The sequence below is a fragment of the Pantherophis guttatus genome, chromosome 9 (genome assembly GCF_059756535.1).
Source record: "Pantherophis guttatus breed Tessera chromosome 9, ASM5975653v1, whole genome shotgun sequence".
Classification (NCBI taxonomy): Eukaryota; Metazoa; Chordata; class Lepidosauria; order Squamata; family Colubridae; genus Pantherophis; species Pantherophis guttatus.
Genome location: NC_142071.1, coordinates 21,050,232 through 21,068,130, shown reverse-complemented (window position 1 = coordinate 21,068,130; position 17,899 = coordinate 21,050,232). Strand labels below are relative to the sequence as shown.

The following is a 17,899-nucleotide window of genomic DNA, read 5'->3' as shown; positions in this document are numbered from 1 at the left end:
GAATGACTTGAGAATTCGATAGCAAGAGGAGCAAGGACTTCATTTAGAAGTGGGTAGGTCCAATTTTCCTGGGCTCCAGGATCATGGCAGATGGGGACTACAGCCAAGAAATTAAAAGACGCTTGCTCCTGGGGATGAAAGCCATGGCAAAGCTAGACAGCATGCTAAAAAGCAGAGACATCACCCTGCCAACAAAAGTGTGCATAGTCAAGGCTATGGTTTTCCCAGTTGCAGTGTATGGCTGTGAAAGTTGGAGCATAAAAAAGGCTGAGCGCCAAAGAACCTTTGAACTCTGGTGCTGGAGAAGACTCCTGCGAGTCCCTTGGACTGCAAGGCGATCAATCTGGTCAGTCCTAGAGGAGATCAGCCCTGACTGCTCTTTAGAAGGCCAGATCCTGAAGAGGAAACTCAAACCCTTTGGCCACCTAATAAGAAGGAAGGACTCACTGGAGAAGAGCCTAATGCTGGGAAAGATTGAGGGCAAAAGAAGAAGGGGACGGCAGAGAACGAGGTGGCTGGATGGAGTCACTGAAGCAGTAGCTTAAATGGACTCCAGAGCAGGGGTGAAATTTACTTCCCTACCGGTTCGCCAATGTGTGTGTGCTGCATGCATGCTTGCTCCACTCGTGCGCCCTGTCATCTGCGCATGTGCAAAGCCGCCTGCTCATGCGCAGAGGCTTAAAATGTCACAAAAAAGTGACATCATGATGTCCGCACGGGTGGGCGGAGCCTCCTGCAGCCGCCACTACCGGTTCACATGAATTGGAGAGAACCAGCTGGATTTCACCCCTACTCCAGAGGATGGTAGAGGACAGGAAGACCTGGAGGAAGGTTGTCCATGGGGTTGTGATGGGTCGGACACGACTTCGCAACTAACAACAGCAACAAGGTCCAATATAGACTTCTGCCCCTTCTATTGTTAGTCAATAAAGGGCTTGGATACTGAGAACATCGGGAATTTTGAGAGCAGGTTGATGAAATGAATGCAATGGGAAGAGCTTTCCTATTCCCTGGAAGGTTGTTGCGAAATGTGTGACTGGTCACACTCATTAACCACAAACTGGGTGAGGTTCTTCCTTGTCATTCTCTCTAACCTTAACCATTCGCTCCTCCCTTTCATTTCATCCTTTATATATATGGTGGATTTTTAACTGGTAAGAATATCCAAAGAGTTACGTGGTACCTGGAGCTATAAATAAAAATGATGCTCGGGGCTGGCACTTTGTTTTGAATCTAAAAATCAAACAGATGGCATTATATCTTACTATATGTGAACCATCTCTATTAGTAAGGGAGAGAAATTCTGATTAGTGTAAAAAACACTTGAGTGGGTCAAAGTCAGTGGTGGGTTACTTCCACTTCGGTCCAGTTCTTGCAAACTGGTAGTAACAGTGTTGGAAGGCTCCACCCACCCGGCCGGACGTCATCACGGACAATCTGCGCATGCACGCGTGCGTGTACTCCCGTTGCGAACCGGTAGTGGAGATAAGTAGAACCCATCTCTGGTCAAACTGTATGAATATCTTCACCTAGTTTGTTAGTAATTTTGTCCATGGCTTAGTATCATACCTAAAATGACTCATTGAACTGAAATATGAATTGGAAGGAGAAGATAAGACAGTTTATCTTTCTTATCTTCTGGGTAAATGTATTGTGCAAGTTTGTTTGCACAATATATTTACCCACCAATACCTCTATTTTCCTTGTCAAATCCTTCCATTCTACTGTTAATTATGTAGGTATGTACACAGATATAGGTATAGCATATCTATAAGCTATATGTAGGTACTGTTAATGTAGGTATGTACATAGGTATGTTTATAGCATATCTATAAGCTATATGTAGGTACTGTTAATATAGATATATACATATGTATCGGGGTCAAATGCTCCTGGTTCGGACCGGATCGCCAGATCCGGTAGCGATGGCGGCAGGTGGTTCGGAGAACCGGTAGCAAAAATCCCTGCGTGCCCCCCCCACCATGCCCAGCTGAGCCGCACGATCATCAGAGGGTTTTTTTTTACTTTTAAAAGCATTTTTTCTACAACCTCTTCCGACAAAAAAATGCTTTTAAAAGTACTCAGCTGGGATCATCAGAGGCTTTTCAAAGTATTTTTTTCTGCAACCTCTTGGCCGAAGAGGTGGTAAAAAAAATGCTTTGAAAAGTCTCTGACGATCCCAGCTGAGTTGCCTGAGCAGCAGAGAGGCTTTTCAAAGCATTTTTTTAAAAAGCCTCTCTGACGATCCCAGCTGAGTTGCCTGATCGGCAGAGGCTTTTCAAAGCATTAGAAAAAATGCTTTGAAAAGTTAAAAAAAAAAAAAAGTTGCCCCCCCCACACCCAGTCACATTACACCCCCCCACTAAGCCACACCCACAGAACCGGTAGTAACAAATTTTACATTTCACCCCGATAGTATGTTTATAGCATATCTATAAGCTATATGTAGGCACTGTTAATGTAGGTATATGCATTTGAATGTTTATAGCATATTTTTAAATTTTTTTATTATTTTTTTTATTTTTATATGCCGCCCTTCTCCGGAGACTCAGGGCGGCTTACAATGCGTTAAGCAATAGCCTTCATACTTTTGTATATTTTATACAAAGTCAGCTTATTGCCCCCACAAACCAGGTCCTCATTTTACCCACCTTAGAAAGGATGAAAGGCTGAGTCGACCTTGAGCCTGGTGAGAATTGAACTCGCAGTAATTGCAGGCAGCTGGATGTTAAATGCTGCCTTAGTAGGAGGCATTAGCCTCCTACACCACTCAGGCTCCTATATCTATATGTGTGTTCTGTGTGTGTATGGATGTATATATATATACATATATTACAACTTACATAAACAAATATATATATATATATATATATATATATATATATATATATATATATATATATATATATATATATATATATCTTTTGATTCATAGGTATAAATGTGCGATATTTTTGCAATCAGGGTTTTTTCCTATGTTGAAAGATGTTAAAATGGCCATGGTGGGATGAAATCTCTATTCATCACTTTCAGACCTGTCAGACATTTTATGTTGTTTCTTCTGTGACTTATGGGAGACTGGGATAGCACTATTTCGGCCTTTTAGACCTCTTCAGCCAGACACACCCATATTTTGTGACTCCTCCCTGTAGAGGTCAAATATTTATTTCTTTTGATTCATAGGTATAAATGTGCGATATTTTTGCAATCAGGGTTTTTTTCTATGTTGAAAGATGTTAAAATGGCCATGGTGGGATGAAATCTCTATTCATCACTTTCAGACCTGTCAGAAATTTATATATAATTTGATTTATATGCCGCCCTTCTCCGGAGACTCAGGGCAGCTTATAATGCGTTAAGCAATAGCCTTCATACTTTTGTATATTTATACAAAGTCAGCTTATTGCCCCCATAAACTGGGTCCTCAGTTTACCTACCTTAGAAAGGATGGAAGGCTGAGTCGACCTTGAGCCTGGGGAGATTCGAACATGCAGTAATTGCAGGCAGCTGAATGTTAATAACAGGCTATTAATCTGCTGCGCCACCAGGCTCTATGTAGACTTTGCAGAGCAGGCAACATAATTTCATTTTTAATGTATTCCAGAGTCCCACAGGAAAAAAAAAATGACAATAAAGATTATCTTATCTTAATAAGAATGTGCAAGGGTATGTTTCAACATTGGGAATATGACAGTATTCTAATTTAAGAATTAGGAACAAATCTACAATATGTTAATATGAAGTTTTGTACTGCTGGCTTCTTGATAACTAATTAAGAACCCGGTCTTTCTTTCTTTGTATCTCCTTTGGACATGCAAAGCTTGGCCTCTTCCATTTTTCTGTAACCACCAAGTGGTTACAGACGCCAGATGAGCTGGTGTTCTGGCAGAGATAAACCCTTTGGGTGGTTTCTGGCTACCACAGCACAAGTTGGAGAGCTGCAGTTCCCAAGCTGCTACGGACCTTCCTGTTAGTCTAACCATCTGGGAGGCCCCATTCCTGCAGTGGTTTCTCCAGTCGTTCCCCAGTGAAACAATTCAGCCTTTAAAAAAAAAAAAAAATTAAAGGAATCATGGAACCACTTCTGGGATTTTCCCAAGAGACAATATTCATCTGACAGTTCGAAAGCCTTCTCTTCTAAAAAGACCGTTGGGTAATCTAACATGTCCTATTTCTTTCTTGAGTCCTGTTGACATTTATCCTTCTCCTTTCATTCTGCCCTTGGAATCTGTTAACAAGTTTAGCTGATCATTCCTTCTTCCTTTTCAGTTTATTCTTTGGAGGAAGGATTATAGCTATTTGGCAAAGTTTAGAGAGAGGATTAGAAGAAGTTATCTTATGGGAAGTCGGGTGGAGGTATAGCAGGGAGACAGTGGAAGTTTGAAGTTTATACCAAGAATTACTTGATACGTAAGTACCAGGAATTTCCAGAAAATCTGCCCACCCTTAAAACAGCTTGAAAAAGTAGCGACAGCTTTAAGTAAATTTGGCAAATGCCATTGACTGTGTTAGTGGTAAGAAAAGTCACAGATATTTAGCATTGATCCTCCTTAAACAATTACTACCAACCTGCCTTCCATTGAGGACCTGTATACTGCATGAGTCAAAAAGAGAGCTGTGAAAATATTTACAGACCCCTTGCATCCTGGACATAAACTGTTTCAACTCCTACCCTCAAAATGATGCTATAGAGCACTGCACACCAGAACAACTAGACACAAGGACAGTTTTTTCCCGAACGCCATCACTCTGCTAAACAAATAATTCCCTCAACACTATCAAACTAGTTACTAAGTTTGAATTAGTATTAATCTTCTCATCGTTCCTATCTATCACCCATCTCCTCCCACTTATGACTGTATGACTGTAACCTTGTTGCTGGTATCCTTAAGATTTATATTGACTTTTCTTAATATGATTTGATTGCTTATTTGTTTCCTATGACTATCATTAAGTGTTGTACCTTATGATTCTTGATGAATGTATCTTTTCTTTTTATGTACACCGAGAGCATAAGCACCAAGACAAATTCCTTGTGTGTCCAATCACACTTGGCCAATAAAGAATTCTATTCTATTCTATTCTATTCTATTCTATTCTATTCTATTCTATTCTATTCTATTCTATTCTATTCTATTCTATTCTATTCTATTCCTTCTCACAGTTATGGTTTGATGCACAGGGTTTGCTACTGGCTTACTGAAACAAACAAAAAGCCTGACAAAATACACTGACAAAATAAACCATCTTGTGATTTTTTTTTCAGTTTTGACTTTGGAGATATAAAGCCAGCCAGTGTGGTTTCAACCATGATTTAGGCTTCACAAGTGAAGCAGGCAATGTTGCCTTTCACATACTGTATCAAATCACAAATTGTTTAAGGGAAGGGAAGGCTGAATCGACTTGTCAACTGCAAAAATGTTAGGAGGATACCTTTCTGTTAGAAGAAAGCAAACATGTTTTTTTTTTTTAATGCAAACTGCTTTGTACCTTAATAGATTAATCTGGAGCTTCTAAAGATGTTTACTTGAATATTATTGAGCCAATCTTCAGAGATAATGCTATTATTTATTTATTTTAAAAAAAATCCTATCTACAGTAGTGGCCAAAGTTGTGGAAACCTTTTGGGAAAAGTGTATTTTCTAAAACTAGCTAATAACACCACTTTTTTGGGAGGGGAGTAGTACCACAAAATTATATATCAATGGAAAGATAATTTAGTCAAGAATGTAATGCAATAACTTTTATGAAGGATTTGCTATTGGAATAGCAGTTACAGTATAAAGAAGAAAAGTGAAATGAGATATACAAAAATGATCACCATTGAAAAAACAAGATATACAAAAATGATCACCCTGTCAGTTAATACTTAGTTAGGTAACCTTTAGCATGAATTACGGCCTTACAACGTCTTTCCATGGAGTGAACCAAGTCTTTGAGTTCTACAGCTGTTCTAATGTGAAACCAAGATTGAATGATTGCTCCTATTAACTGGGTTTTATTGCTGGGTCGCTTCTGACTAACAAGTTTCTTTAGTCGGCTCCATAGATTTTCAATTGGGTTAAGGTTTGAGTTATTCCCAGGCCATTCCAGCAGTGGAATAGGATTATCTTGAAACTCCAAAAAAAAAAAAAAGTGGTGTTATTAGCCATCAAATCTCAAAAATACACTTTTCCCAAAAGTTTTCCAGAAGTTTGGCTACTACTGTATAGAGAATATGCATTTCAAAATGGAAGGAATGTTATTGCCTAGGGTTTGTTTTTCCTATTGTTCTTGTTATATGAGCATGGTTATAGAGAAGTATTTAATCATGAGTGATACTATCCTTCTGTATTTTTCCACACTGTTGAATCATATTAATAGTAGTGTTAGGATATTGGCTTATTTTTTTTTCAATAGACACCCAGGTGAAAGATGCTAACAGGAACATACAGGCTTGATCATACTTCTGTTGAATTAATGGGCCATCGACACTAGTCTTCAAATCAGATTAGCTGAAATTAGATCCCTGAACAGGGATCCTTATGCAGGTAGATATATTCAATTTGCTTCCAAACAGCATGGAAATTGAAAGTGAAACACTGTCCAGATTCATCACTTGATTCAAGCTCCCCCCAGAGATACGCACAATACTAGACCTCTGGATTTTTCATCGGGCCCTGAAAACTTATTTATTTCACCTAGCCGGGCTGGCTTGAGCCCACTGTTTTGGTTAAATTGAATTGATTTTAATTGGGTTGTTTTAAATTGTGGCCAAAAATATTTAACTATTTTTAAACTGTTTTTAAATTTTGTATGTTCTGCTTTATTCTGGCTGTTCACCGCCCTGAGTCCTGCTGGAGAAGGGCGATATACAAATTAAAACAAATAAATAAATAAATAAATTTTCTGTTGCTAAACAATAATCTGTTTTTGTAGCTCTGGAGCAAAAACATGAATTCAAATCCCAAAGTTCCCCTCTTCTGCAGCGCAGGTGAAAAATGAGCTGCCCTTCGCTACTTTCCATAATGGTGGGTTTCTAAGTGCATGTAAGACTCATATTTTTAGAAGAACATCATGGCTGCAATAGAAACACCAAATGAATGAGGATGTTCATGCAGTGGTGGGATTCAAATGATTTAACAACCGGTTCTCTGCCCTAATGATTTCTTCCAACAACCAGTTCACCAAACTGCTCAGAAAGTTAACAACTGGTTCTCCCGAAGTGGTGCGAACTGGCTGAATCCCACCACTGCGTTCATGGCAATTTACACATGTGAAATTGTAGTACAACTGTCAGTTATTAGATCTTACATTAAGCCATAAAGTACTTCATTCTGGTTTAGCATTTTGTGGAGAACCAGCCAGTGTGGCTTCTACACCAGGATGGTGTGCTGTGCAAACCCAGACACTTGTGGATTATTTATCACACCTTGCTGAAAGAAGCAATAGCTTAGACAACCCAATGTGCCACAATGAAGCTACTTGTGAATAGCTTTAGCTACCCCTTCTCCTTTTCAGCTTAAACACAGGATTGTTTTGAACACTGAACGAAGAGAGTGAAATACAGGTTCATATAGAAAATAACACTTGGTTGAAACAATGGGGGTGATGTACTGGAGTAACCCAAAGCTGAGTAAATGAGTTATACGGGCCTAGCTGGGCACAATTAATTCTGTTTGCGATTGAAACAGATTGCAATGTTGTCTGGAATATATGCTCCATCACAAGAGGTTTCCAATAAAAGATTGGACAACCATTTGTCCGGAAAGGAATAACAACTCCTCTCTTGGTTAGAGGGTTGGATTAGAAGACCTCCAAGATCCCTTCCAACCAGGGGTGAAATCCAGCAGGTTCTGACAGGTTCTGGAGAACCGGTAGTGGAAATTTTCAGCAGTTCGGAGAGCCGGCAAATACCACCTCTGACTGGCCCCAGGAGTGGGGAGGGAATGGAGATTTTGCAGTATCCTCCCCCTGCCACGCCCACCAAGCTACGCCCACCAAGCCATGCCATGCCCACCAAGCCACGCCCACAGAACTGGTAGTAAAAAAAATTGGATTTCACTACTTCTTCCAACCATATTGTTATGATTCTATGAATGCTGTACATGGTTACATAAAATGTCACCTGTTGTGTGTATTTAAATGGCCACTCAAGGCGCACAGAAGTGGATGTAGTAGGGAAAGGTAGCAAGCTTCAACCAGGGACAATCGAATGGCGCAAAGGCAACCCTTGACAGTTCTGTGGGGTATGTGCATAAATGCACCCATTTCTTTTCTTTTCTTTTTTAAATGAACATCTGGATGCTCCTCCACCTCCCTTACTCCCACCTCCCTCTTCTAACTGTGTGAATGCTGAGAGAGCCTTAATTGAAACAGGCCCATATTGGCTCTTGTTTCCTGCGTGGGAGTGAGAGTCAGGCCTTTGTGAAAACAGTTCAAAAGTGCAGACAAATTTCAGCGAATCCTGCCTAAATAAATGGGATGAGGGGCTCAGCTAGGTTGATTTGCTCAAATGTTTTCTCTCCCTCCTTACCATCTTCACCCCTAACCACAGATCTTAACGGATAATATTTTTCACCTGGACGATATTTTTCCAAGGTGAGGCAATATGCTTCTGGTTGGAGGCTTTCACTGTGGTAAATCCCCACAGAAGAGCTCGCCCTCTCTCTCTCTCTCTCTCTCTCTCTCTCTCTCTCTCTCTCTCTCTCTCTCTCTCTCCCTCCCTCCCTCCCTCTCTTTCTCTCTCTCTCTCTCTCTCATTTTGAATCAGCCCATGTCCCTCATGGAGGGATATAGAAGATGAGGGACCCTCAAGGTCAGGAGTATTCAACCTTGGCAACTCTAAGACTTGTGGACTTCAACTCCTAGTTGAAGCTTCATCCCTGGAAGTTTTCAAGAAGAGACTGGACTGCCATCTGTCAGAAATGGGGTAGGGTCTCCTGCTTGGGTGGACTAGATGACCTACAAGGTCCCTTCCAACTCTGTTAATCTGTAACCCTAGAATTCCGCTGACAGCATGCCAGTCTTCAGGATCAAATGGAAGGTCTGCTCTTAGAGACCCAAGCATTGTTTGCAATTGTTAGCCAGTCTCATATGCAGCTGATCTAGGCTAATTTAACAGTGTTTCCCAACCTTAGCTATTTTCAAATGTGTGGACTTCAACCATCCATATATTATTAATAATTCATGAAGTTATGAACCACAGTCTCTGGAACATGAAAAACCCAAACCAAGCAAAACCATTTTATGGCTTAACTTGATATGTGAATCTAACCATAGAGTTCTTTGCTTCAGTTCTCCATGCTATGTTGTATCAGGTCTTTTTCTGTGATGGCTTAAGAGTTAGTAGATATGGCTACAGGGAGCGAAGTGTTGGCAAGAGTGACATTTTGCTTCTCTTGAAGTCAATAGTAAGCTTGACCCCTGACCTTAGTGGTTATCCATCAGATCTTCAGACAGGAAGGGAAGCAGAAGAGGTGCCCAGGTCAGTCAACTCCTGTTGTGACCAGCCTCAACTGGACATCAATTTTGGATTTGCTACTGTGTAAGGTACTCCAGAGGAACAAAAAGGCACAATAGATTTTTTTCATGAGGAACAACTAGAATTGGGATTTGCATTTTATATAAGACAAGATGGAGAGGAATTTCTCCACTTATTACTGTCGCATGAGCTTTTGATGTTGCTTAAAATTGCCATGATTTGGGTTCTAATACTGTTGTAAAGCAGTGGGGATGAAAATACGATTCTCCACAACTGAACAGCAACTTAGCAATCATAGTCAAAATGGAACAGATATGAGGAATGCTCAGTCATAAACAATGTTGGAAATTTATCGTTGAGAGAGTTTTGAACTTGCCCAAACCACATGGAGAATAGCAGGGTCCCTGCCTCATTTTAAAATTGATGATGTTGCTGTTGGACTTTTTAATTTGCTTGTAATTTATTTGCATATGCAAACTCAACAGGGCTATTTTATTACCTTATTATTACCTATTCTAGGTACATAAAAATACCTATTTCACAAGGGAATTCTTAACACACAAGGATATTAAGTTGGTTAAAAAAAAGGAAAAGCAATGTTTTGTTTGACAAAAGAAAACTTTGAGAGCTTTTTCTGTTTTAATATGGTCTTCAAAACATAGGTCATAAGTTTGTAACAGATATATGGAATATGCTCATATCTTATATTTATTGTGTGATTCTAATCATCATGGCTTTCAGGGCACAATCTGATTTACTTACTAACATAGGTGAATAAACTATAATCTTAGGACACTAATTGGTATATATATTTATACCCTAATACCGTGATGGCGAACCTATGGCATGCATGCCAGAGGTGACACGTGGAGCCATATCTGTGGGCATGCGAGCGTTGCCCTAGCTCAGCTCCAGCACGCATGCCAGCCGATTTTCAGGCCTTCCGGGCCCACCAGAAGTCAGGAAAGGCCATTTTTGCCCTCCCCAAGCTCCAAGAAAGCCTCTGGAGATTTGGGAGGGCGAAAAACGGGCCTACCAGGCCCACTGTGCAATTGTGTGCCAAAAGCAAGGGGAGTGTGGGGGGTTGCGTGCGCATGCAGGGGAGGTGTCGGGGTGGGGGGGCATTGAGTGTGGGCACGCATGCATGCGACACCCCCCCTCCCCGCTTTTGGCATGCAACAACAAAAAGGTTAGCCATCACTGCCCTAGTATATTACACATTGTGTGAATCCAACCATTTTTATTTTATCCAAAACATGATGAAACAAATCATGATTTCATGTAATGAGATAACTATTTGATTCTTACGTTAATTATTTAAGGTGTCATTTGAGGTGTCTCTTATTATAATATCAGACTTGACTAAACGTATACTAAATTCTGGTAATTCTGTTAAATGTGTCCTAGAAATAGTTAGTTGTGTTTCTTCAGTTAAGCGAGCCTTCGTTTTCTTCTTTGAAGTCAAAATCCGTGGGGTTATTTGTGCTGGTTCTCCCTATTGCAAAATATCATTATAACCGCTAGCTCTGTTTTGTTGATCATGAGTGAAATTTGAACTGTTTGGACAGCAATCTGGGCTGGAGGTAGTATCTGTTCAGGGAGACCTGGTGCTGGAATCTTGCTAAAGAGAGAGCAATTCATGTGTTACTGAACTTGGATTAGGACTGGGTGCTGCAAGATCTTGTCATCCTGAACAAAACAAGTATCAATTTAAAATGAACATTACTTCCATTTAGTTTGTCTGTCTGTCTAGTCTGTCTAGTCCAGTCCAGTCCAGTTTAGTCTAGCGAGAGCCAATTTGATCTAGTATTTGAAGACAATAGGCTAGAAATCAGGAGAATGTGACTTCTAGTCCTGCTTTAGGCATGAATGCCAACTGTGTGACTTTGGGCCAATCACCAGGAAAGGTTGAGTTCTAGTCCTGCCTTAGGCATGAAAGCCAGTTGGATGAATTTGTGGGGCCAGGCACTCGCTCTCAATCAACCTCATAGAATTATTGTTGTGGGGAAAATAAGAGGAGAAAAAGTATGTTGGATATGTTCGTTACCTTGAGTTATTTACAAAAACATTAAAGATGGACTAGTTGTCTGTCTGTCTGTCTGTCTGTCTATATCTGTCTGTCTGTCTGTCTATGTATCTGTCTGTCAGTCTGTCTGTCTTTCTGTCTGTGTATTTATCTACATACCTTATCTATCTATCTATCTATCTATCTATCTATCTATCTATCTATCTATCTATCCATCCATCCATCCATCCATCCATCCATCCATCCATCCATCCATCCATCCATCCATCCATCCATCCATCTATCTATCTATCTATCTATCTATCTATCTATCTATCTATCTATCTATCTATCTATATCTGTCTCTGTCCGTCTATCTGTCTAGCTATCTAGCTATCTAGCTATCAAGCTATCAAGCTATCTAGCTATCTATATATCTTTATCTATCTGTCTGTCTGTCTATCTATCTATCTATCTATCTATCTATCTATCTATCTATCATCTGTTGGTCTGTCTGTCTGTTTGTTTGTCTGTCTACCTACCTACCTATATCTATCGATTGATCGATTGATCTACCTATCCGCACAAGTTTAAAGCAAGACACCAGTCTTGCCTCTTTAAGGCTGCAATCCCACTGAAATAAAGTTTATTTCTCAGTAAGCATAGTTAACATTTTTAAGGCATTGTATGCCATTACATGTTGACTTGCAGAATAGATTATGCAACTGAATCCAAGACATGTTTACTAGGACTGAACGTCACTTACCCTTATTTTGTTTGCAAATTCTCATCTTAATTGATTGCTTGATGTTCAGAAAAGCAGATCTCATTTTAGAAATTAAACATTTGGCAAGAATAGCTTTATTTCTTTTAATAGATGCTGGTTGGGCAAAGGAAATGTAAAAAAAAATGCTTCCTAGCACTTGAGCTGAAATAAGCTTGGAGAAAACATTTGAGAAGAGCGTAATTAAAACCCTGGAAGTAAAGAGAAACTCTTAGCAATGACAACTTGAAACAAAATGTTTATAAAGGTTAGAAAAATATTTAACAAAATTATTTTAGGAAAATATATAGCCTTTTTTTTTTATGTGAGACACATCATACTGAACCAGAGACTTTATAATAGATATCAAGGAAAGAGATAGGAATAATTAGGAAGACTGACATTTTATATTGAATTTACAGTATAGATATCCAATGTTCTTTGTAGTATAATAACATACGTGTTTATCCCTGATCCAAATACTATGCTAAATCAAAATGTGGTTTGGATGGTTTAGATTTATGTAACCCAGTCAATTATGGTTTACTCACAAATCCCCAGTTAAGCCATAACTTAGCTTCCAGCCAGTCAGGAAGTTACACTGTAACTGTGTGTAGCAAGCAAATTTTGCAGTATCGAACAAATTAGATATTGCGGCTTAGCGCAATGTATGAAGTAGGCCATTGTGTGCAAAGCCAACGATTGGTGGTTTGTAAACTATGGCTTATGGCTTTGGTAGTATGCATGAACTACAGCATTTATGCTTGCGTAACTCATGGTAACCCAGCCAAGTTCATCTATGCCAGTGGTGGGATTAAATTTTTTTTCACTACCAGTTCTGTGGGCGTGGCGTGGCTAGGTGGGCGTGGCAGGGGAAGGATACTGCAAAATCTCCATTCCCTCCCCACTCCAGGGGAAGGTTACTGCAAAATCCCCATTTCCTCCCGATCAGCTAGGACTCGGGAGGCAGAGAATAAATGGGAGCGGGGCCAGTCAGAGGTGGTATTTACCTCCGAACTACTCAAAATTTCTGCTACCGGTTCTCCAGAATTGGTCAGAACCTGCTGAATACCACCTCTGATCTATGCCATTTGAATGTTGTTTGTCAGTGCTACTATCCAAGTGATGCTCTGTGAAGAGTAACTGAATGGGCCTTGGTTTAAGGGAATGTGAAACACATTGCCCTGCAGGCCTGCTCCTGGTGTGTTTCTCAAGGTCTGCTGTGCACATGTGCTTCTTTTTGTATTTGAAGTTGGCCAACAGCAAAACAAGTGTCAGGACTGGCTTCTCCCATCTCTCAAAGCTGTGCCTGAATCACTCTCCCATAGCCAGAGAACAGCCCAACTGCCCTCTGACCAAGCTGCAAAGATGATTGAGCTGTTGCTGGGTGGTCGTTTTTTGGGTTTTTTTTTTTTTTTTACCCACCAAGCATGCTAAACCCATCATTAAAACACAACAAGCTGCTTAAAAATAGGGGGAGAGTGTGCAGGACACTTTCCCTTGGTGTTATCTCTTGAGCAGAAGATGGATGGCAGAGTTGGCTCAGCAGTGTGTTTATTTCTCCAGAGCTTTGCTAATAAAATCCTCTAAATATCCCAATGACATTTTTAAACAGTGTTTGGAATCTGTTGCTCGTTGTCCAATAGCTTGGCTTATAGTTTCCCATTGCATTTGCTCCTAAATATCCCACCAGAAACGGCCCTTGTGAGTTCTGCAGAAAGATAACAAGCAAAACTGTGTATCTTAGTAGACTATCAAACAAAATATCATAAACATTGATAGGGAAAAAAACCCCTTCCTATCTACGTGATACTCTCGGTCCCCATCCTACCCTCTTACTTTAAATGAGGATTTCATTGCCTTAAAAATGTGTAGACATACACACTAGTTGGGTGAATTTATTGTGATAAATGGAGTTTGCCTTATCATAATTCCCAGGCCAAAATTGTGGAAACCTTTTGGGAAAATTGTATTTTTGAGGTTTAATGGTTAATAACACCACTTTTTTTTTTTTTTTGGAGTTTCAAGGTAATCCTATTCCACTGCTGGAATGGCCTGGGAATAGCCCAGACCTTAACCCAATTGAAAATCTACGGAGCCGACTAAAGAAACTTGTTTGTCAGAAGCAACCCAGCAATAAAACCCAGTTAATAGGAGCATCATTCAATCTTGGTTTCACATGATAACAGCTGCAGAACTAAAAGACTTGGTTCACTCCATGGGAAGACCTTGTAAGGCCGTAATTTATGCTAAAGGTTACCCAACTAAGTATTAACTGACGTGGTGATATTTTTTTGTATATCTCGTTCTTTCTACCTTTTTCACTTTTCTTTATACTGTAGCAAATCCTTCATAAAAGTTATTGCATTACATTCTTGATTAAATTATCTCCATTGATAAATAATTTTATGGTACTACTACTCCAAAAGAAAGTGGTGTTATTAGCTGGTTTTAGAAAATACACTTTTTCCAAAAGGTTGCCACAATTTTGGCCACTACTGTATTTTTTATTGTGCAAGTGGACTGTTTTAATTTGGCAAGATTTCTTTCTATAGGTAGGCAACCATAAAGAAAATTTCTTAGAAGAATCTCAACCTGTCTGTCTTGGTTTTGGTGCTTGACAAAGGGAGACTTAATACATACTATTCAATTCTATATATCTTTACAAAATCAAATCCAGAGAGCAGCAACTCAAAAATGGTCTCATACAGTCCACTTCCATTGGCTGTTCATGGAATATTATCTTCTTGTTTGCTGGTGAACTTAGATTGACCCATTGAGTAGTATTCTAGCCAGGAAGAAGATAGTGGACACCTATTGACATCGGTCCTATGATTTCAGTTCCCTTGATCCTTCCACCATCCATATCATTGGTATCCACTGATGTCCCCGTTTCTCATCTTTGTCTTCTAGATATGGAATGTGCAGATGTCCCTTTGTTAACTCCAAGCAGCAAAGAAATGATGTCTCAGGCATTAAAAGCCACATTCAGTGGTTTCACAAAAGAGCAGCAACGACTGGGAATACCCAAAGGTAGGTCACAAGTGCTGATTGGTGCCAACGTGCCACAAGATTGTGTGGTTTCAAAACAGGTGCAAGTTGAATGGGCTTGTGGAATGTATTCTGGAGCCCCTCCTATGTCATTCAGCTTTCATTTAGTATATAGAAAGCAATTTGAACATTGCACAGCATTTGGGGCATAAGAGTAGCAGTTCTATCATATATGGATATGTCCCAGTTCCCAGGGCATAGAGTTCCTCAGGTGTTTATTTATTTATTGGTTCGATTTATATGCCGCCCTTCTCCAGAGACTCAGGGCGGCTTACAATGCGTTAAGCAATAGCCTTCATACTTTTTTGTCTATACCTGCTTAGTAGGGCTTTCAGGGGCCCCTTTTTTATACAAAGTCAGCTTATTGCCCCCACAAACCGGGTCCTCATTTTACCTACCTCGAAAGGATGGAAGGCTGAGTCATCCTTGAGCCTGGTGAGATTCGAACTTGCAGTAATTGCAGGCAGCTGGTGCTAATTAACAGCACTTTAGTCTGCTGCACCACCAAGTCTCTGTTGTCTCCGTAGTCTTCCACAATCTTGAGATTCACATATCTACAGAGATTCTCAGTCATCCAGGTCATGGTTGTCCCAAAGGTGCTTTTTCAAGAGGCAACTGGACTTACTTGTTTTTCTTTGAAGACATTTTGCTTCTCATCCAAGAGAGCTGAAGGAGCTTCTTGAATGAGAAGCGAAACATCTTCAAAGAAAAACTTGAGATTCATAGTTTCTTTGCTCTGATACTTAAATAAGTGACATTCACCTTGATGGTGGAAACAGCTGACAGCCTTTTTCTTATATGTTACTATATTTTTTAAAGGGTGGTTGGTATATTATTAAGAAGGGAGTACTGTTTGATACTGAGAAGCTGACATAGGCAGTTCTCAATTTACAACCATAATGGAGTCTGCCACATCATGGTCATAACTTGTCATCCTTTAGGCCACCCATGTGACTGACCCAATTTTACAACTTGTTTTGAAGTGGTGATTGAGCAACCTTGTGGAATGACCACCACGGTCATTAAGCAAACATCCTGGTTGTTAAATAATCTAATGGTTCACAATAGGTTGATCTTGCAAAAAAAAAAAAAAAAATTGAAGTAAATACTAGTTTTCAGCAAAACCATCACAAAACCCAGTCATGCAACTGTGGGACACTGCAAAGGGCAGTAAATGTGGGCTGGTTGCCAAGTGCCTAACATGTGGTCACATGACTGCAGGGGGAGCAGCTATTGTAACTTCGGAACTGGGTTGTAAGTATCCCTGGGGAGGTCTGTTGTACCTTTTTTTACAGATTTACCGATTAACAGTGTTGGAAGGGACCTTATAGGTCATCTAGTCCAACCCCCCGCTCAAGCAGGAGACCCTACACCATTTCTGACAAATGGCAGTCCAATCTTTTCTTGAAAGTCTCAAGTGATGAAGCTCCCACCACTTCCGAAGGCAACTTCTGTTCCATGGGTTGATTGCTCTCACTGTCAGAAAATTTCTCCTCATTTCTAGGTTGAATCTCTCCTTGATCAGTTTCCATCCATTATTCCTTGTCTGGCCCTCAGGTGCTTTGGAAAACAGCTTAACCCCCTCCTCTCTGTGGCAGCCCCTCAAATATTGGAAGACGGCTATCATGTCTCCCCTTCTCTTCACTAGCCATCCCCAGTTCCTGCAACCATTCTTCATATGTTTTAGCCTCCGGTCCCCTAATCATCCCGGTTGCTCTCCTCTGCACTCTTTCTAGAGCCTCAACATCTTTTTATAGTGTGGTGACCAAAACTGGATGCAGTACTCTAGGTGTGGTCTTACTAAGTCGTTATAGAGTGGTATTAGTACTTCACTTGATCTTGATTGTATCCCTCTGTTAATGCAATTTAGTATTGCATTGGCTTTTTTGGCTGCCGCTGCACAGTGCTGAATCATTTTTAGCTAGTTGTCCACTAAGACTCCAAGATCCCTCTTACAGTCACTGATATTAAGCCTGATTCCCCCAGTTTATGTGTGTTCTGATATGCTAAGCAACCAGTCATAAGTTGCTTAGCATACCTGTAAACTGAGCAAAATCGCAATTAATATGTCATGGCGATGGTTTCCAATATCTAATCATCTAAAGAACTTCTGAATAATATCCAGCTTTTTGCCAACTTGGATAAAAACTACTGGAGAACACTTACCAAACCAGAAGAGGTCTCTTGGCCAATTCTGCCAGCGTCTTGGGAAAGGCTTACATCTCACTGGATTATCAACAGTGGAGAGAGTACAGTATGATTTTTCACTGAGAGAGATACAAGGACCAATAATTCAGGCTAGCAGAGGTCTTGGCAGACTTCCCCAATAGAATGCTGTAAACCCAGAGGTGAAATCCAGCAGGTTCTGACAGGTTCTGGAGAACCAGTAGCGGAAATTTTGAGTAGAACCAGCAAATACCACCTCTGGCTGGCCCCAGAGTGTTGTGGGAATGGAGATTTTGCAATATCCTTCCCCTGGAGTGGGGAGGGAATGGGGATTTTGCAGTATCCTTCCCCTGCCGCGCCCACCAAGCAACACCCACCAAGCCACGCCCACAGAACTGGTAGTAAAAAAAATTGGATTTCACCACTGTGTAAACCGCATACAAAAAGCCGC

General features: G+C 40.3%; 1 protein-coding gene across 2 annotated transcripts in view; it reads left to right on the top strand.

Annotated features, from left to right (window-relative positions):
- The window catches only part of ETS1 (ETS proto-oncogene 1, transcription factor), a 155,321-nt gene that overhangs the window by 95,137 nt on the left and 42,285 nt on the right, over positions 1 to 17,899 (top strand). For both annotated transcript variants that reach the window (XM_060693556.2, XM_034421945.3), the window contains one exon: positions 15,145 to 15,264. In XM_060693556.2, the coding sequence (XP_060549539.1) occupies positions 15,145 to 15,264 (120 nt within the window). The remainder of the gene's footprint in view (positions 1 to 15,144; positions 15,265 to 17,899) is intronic.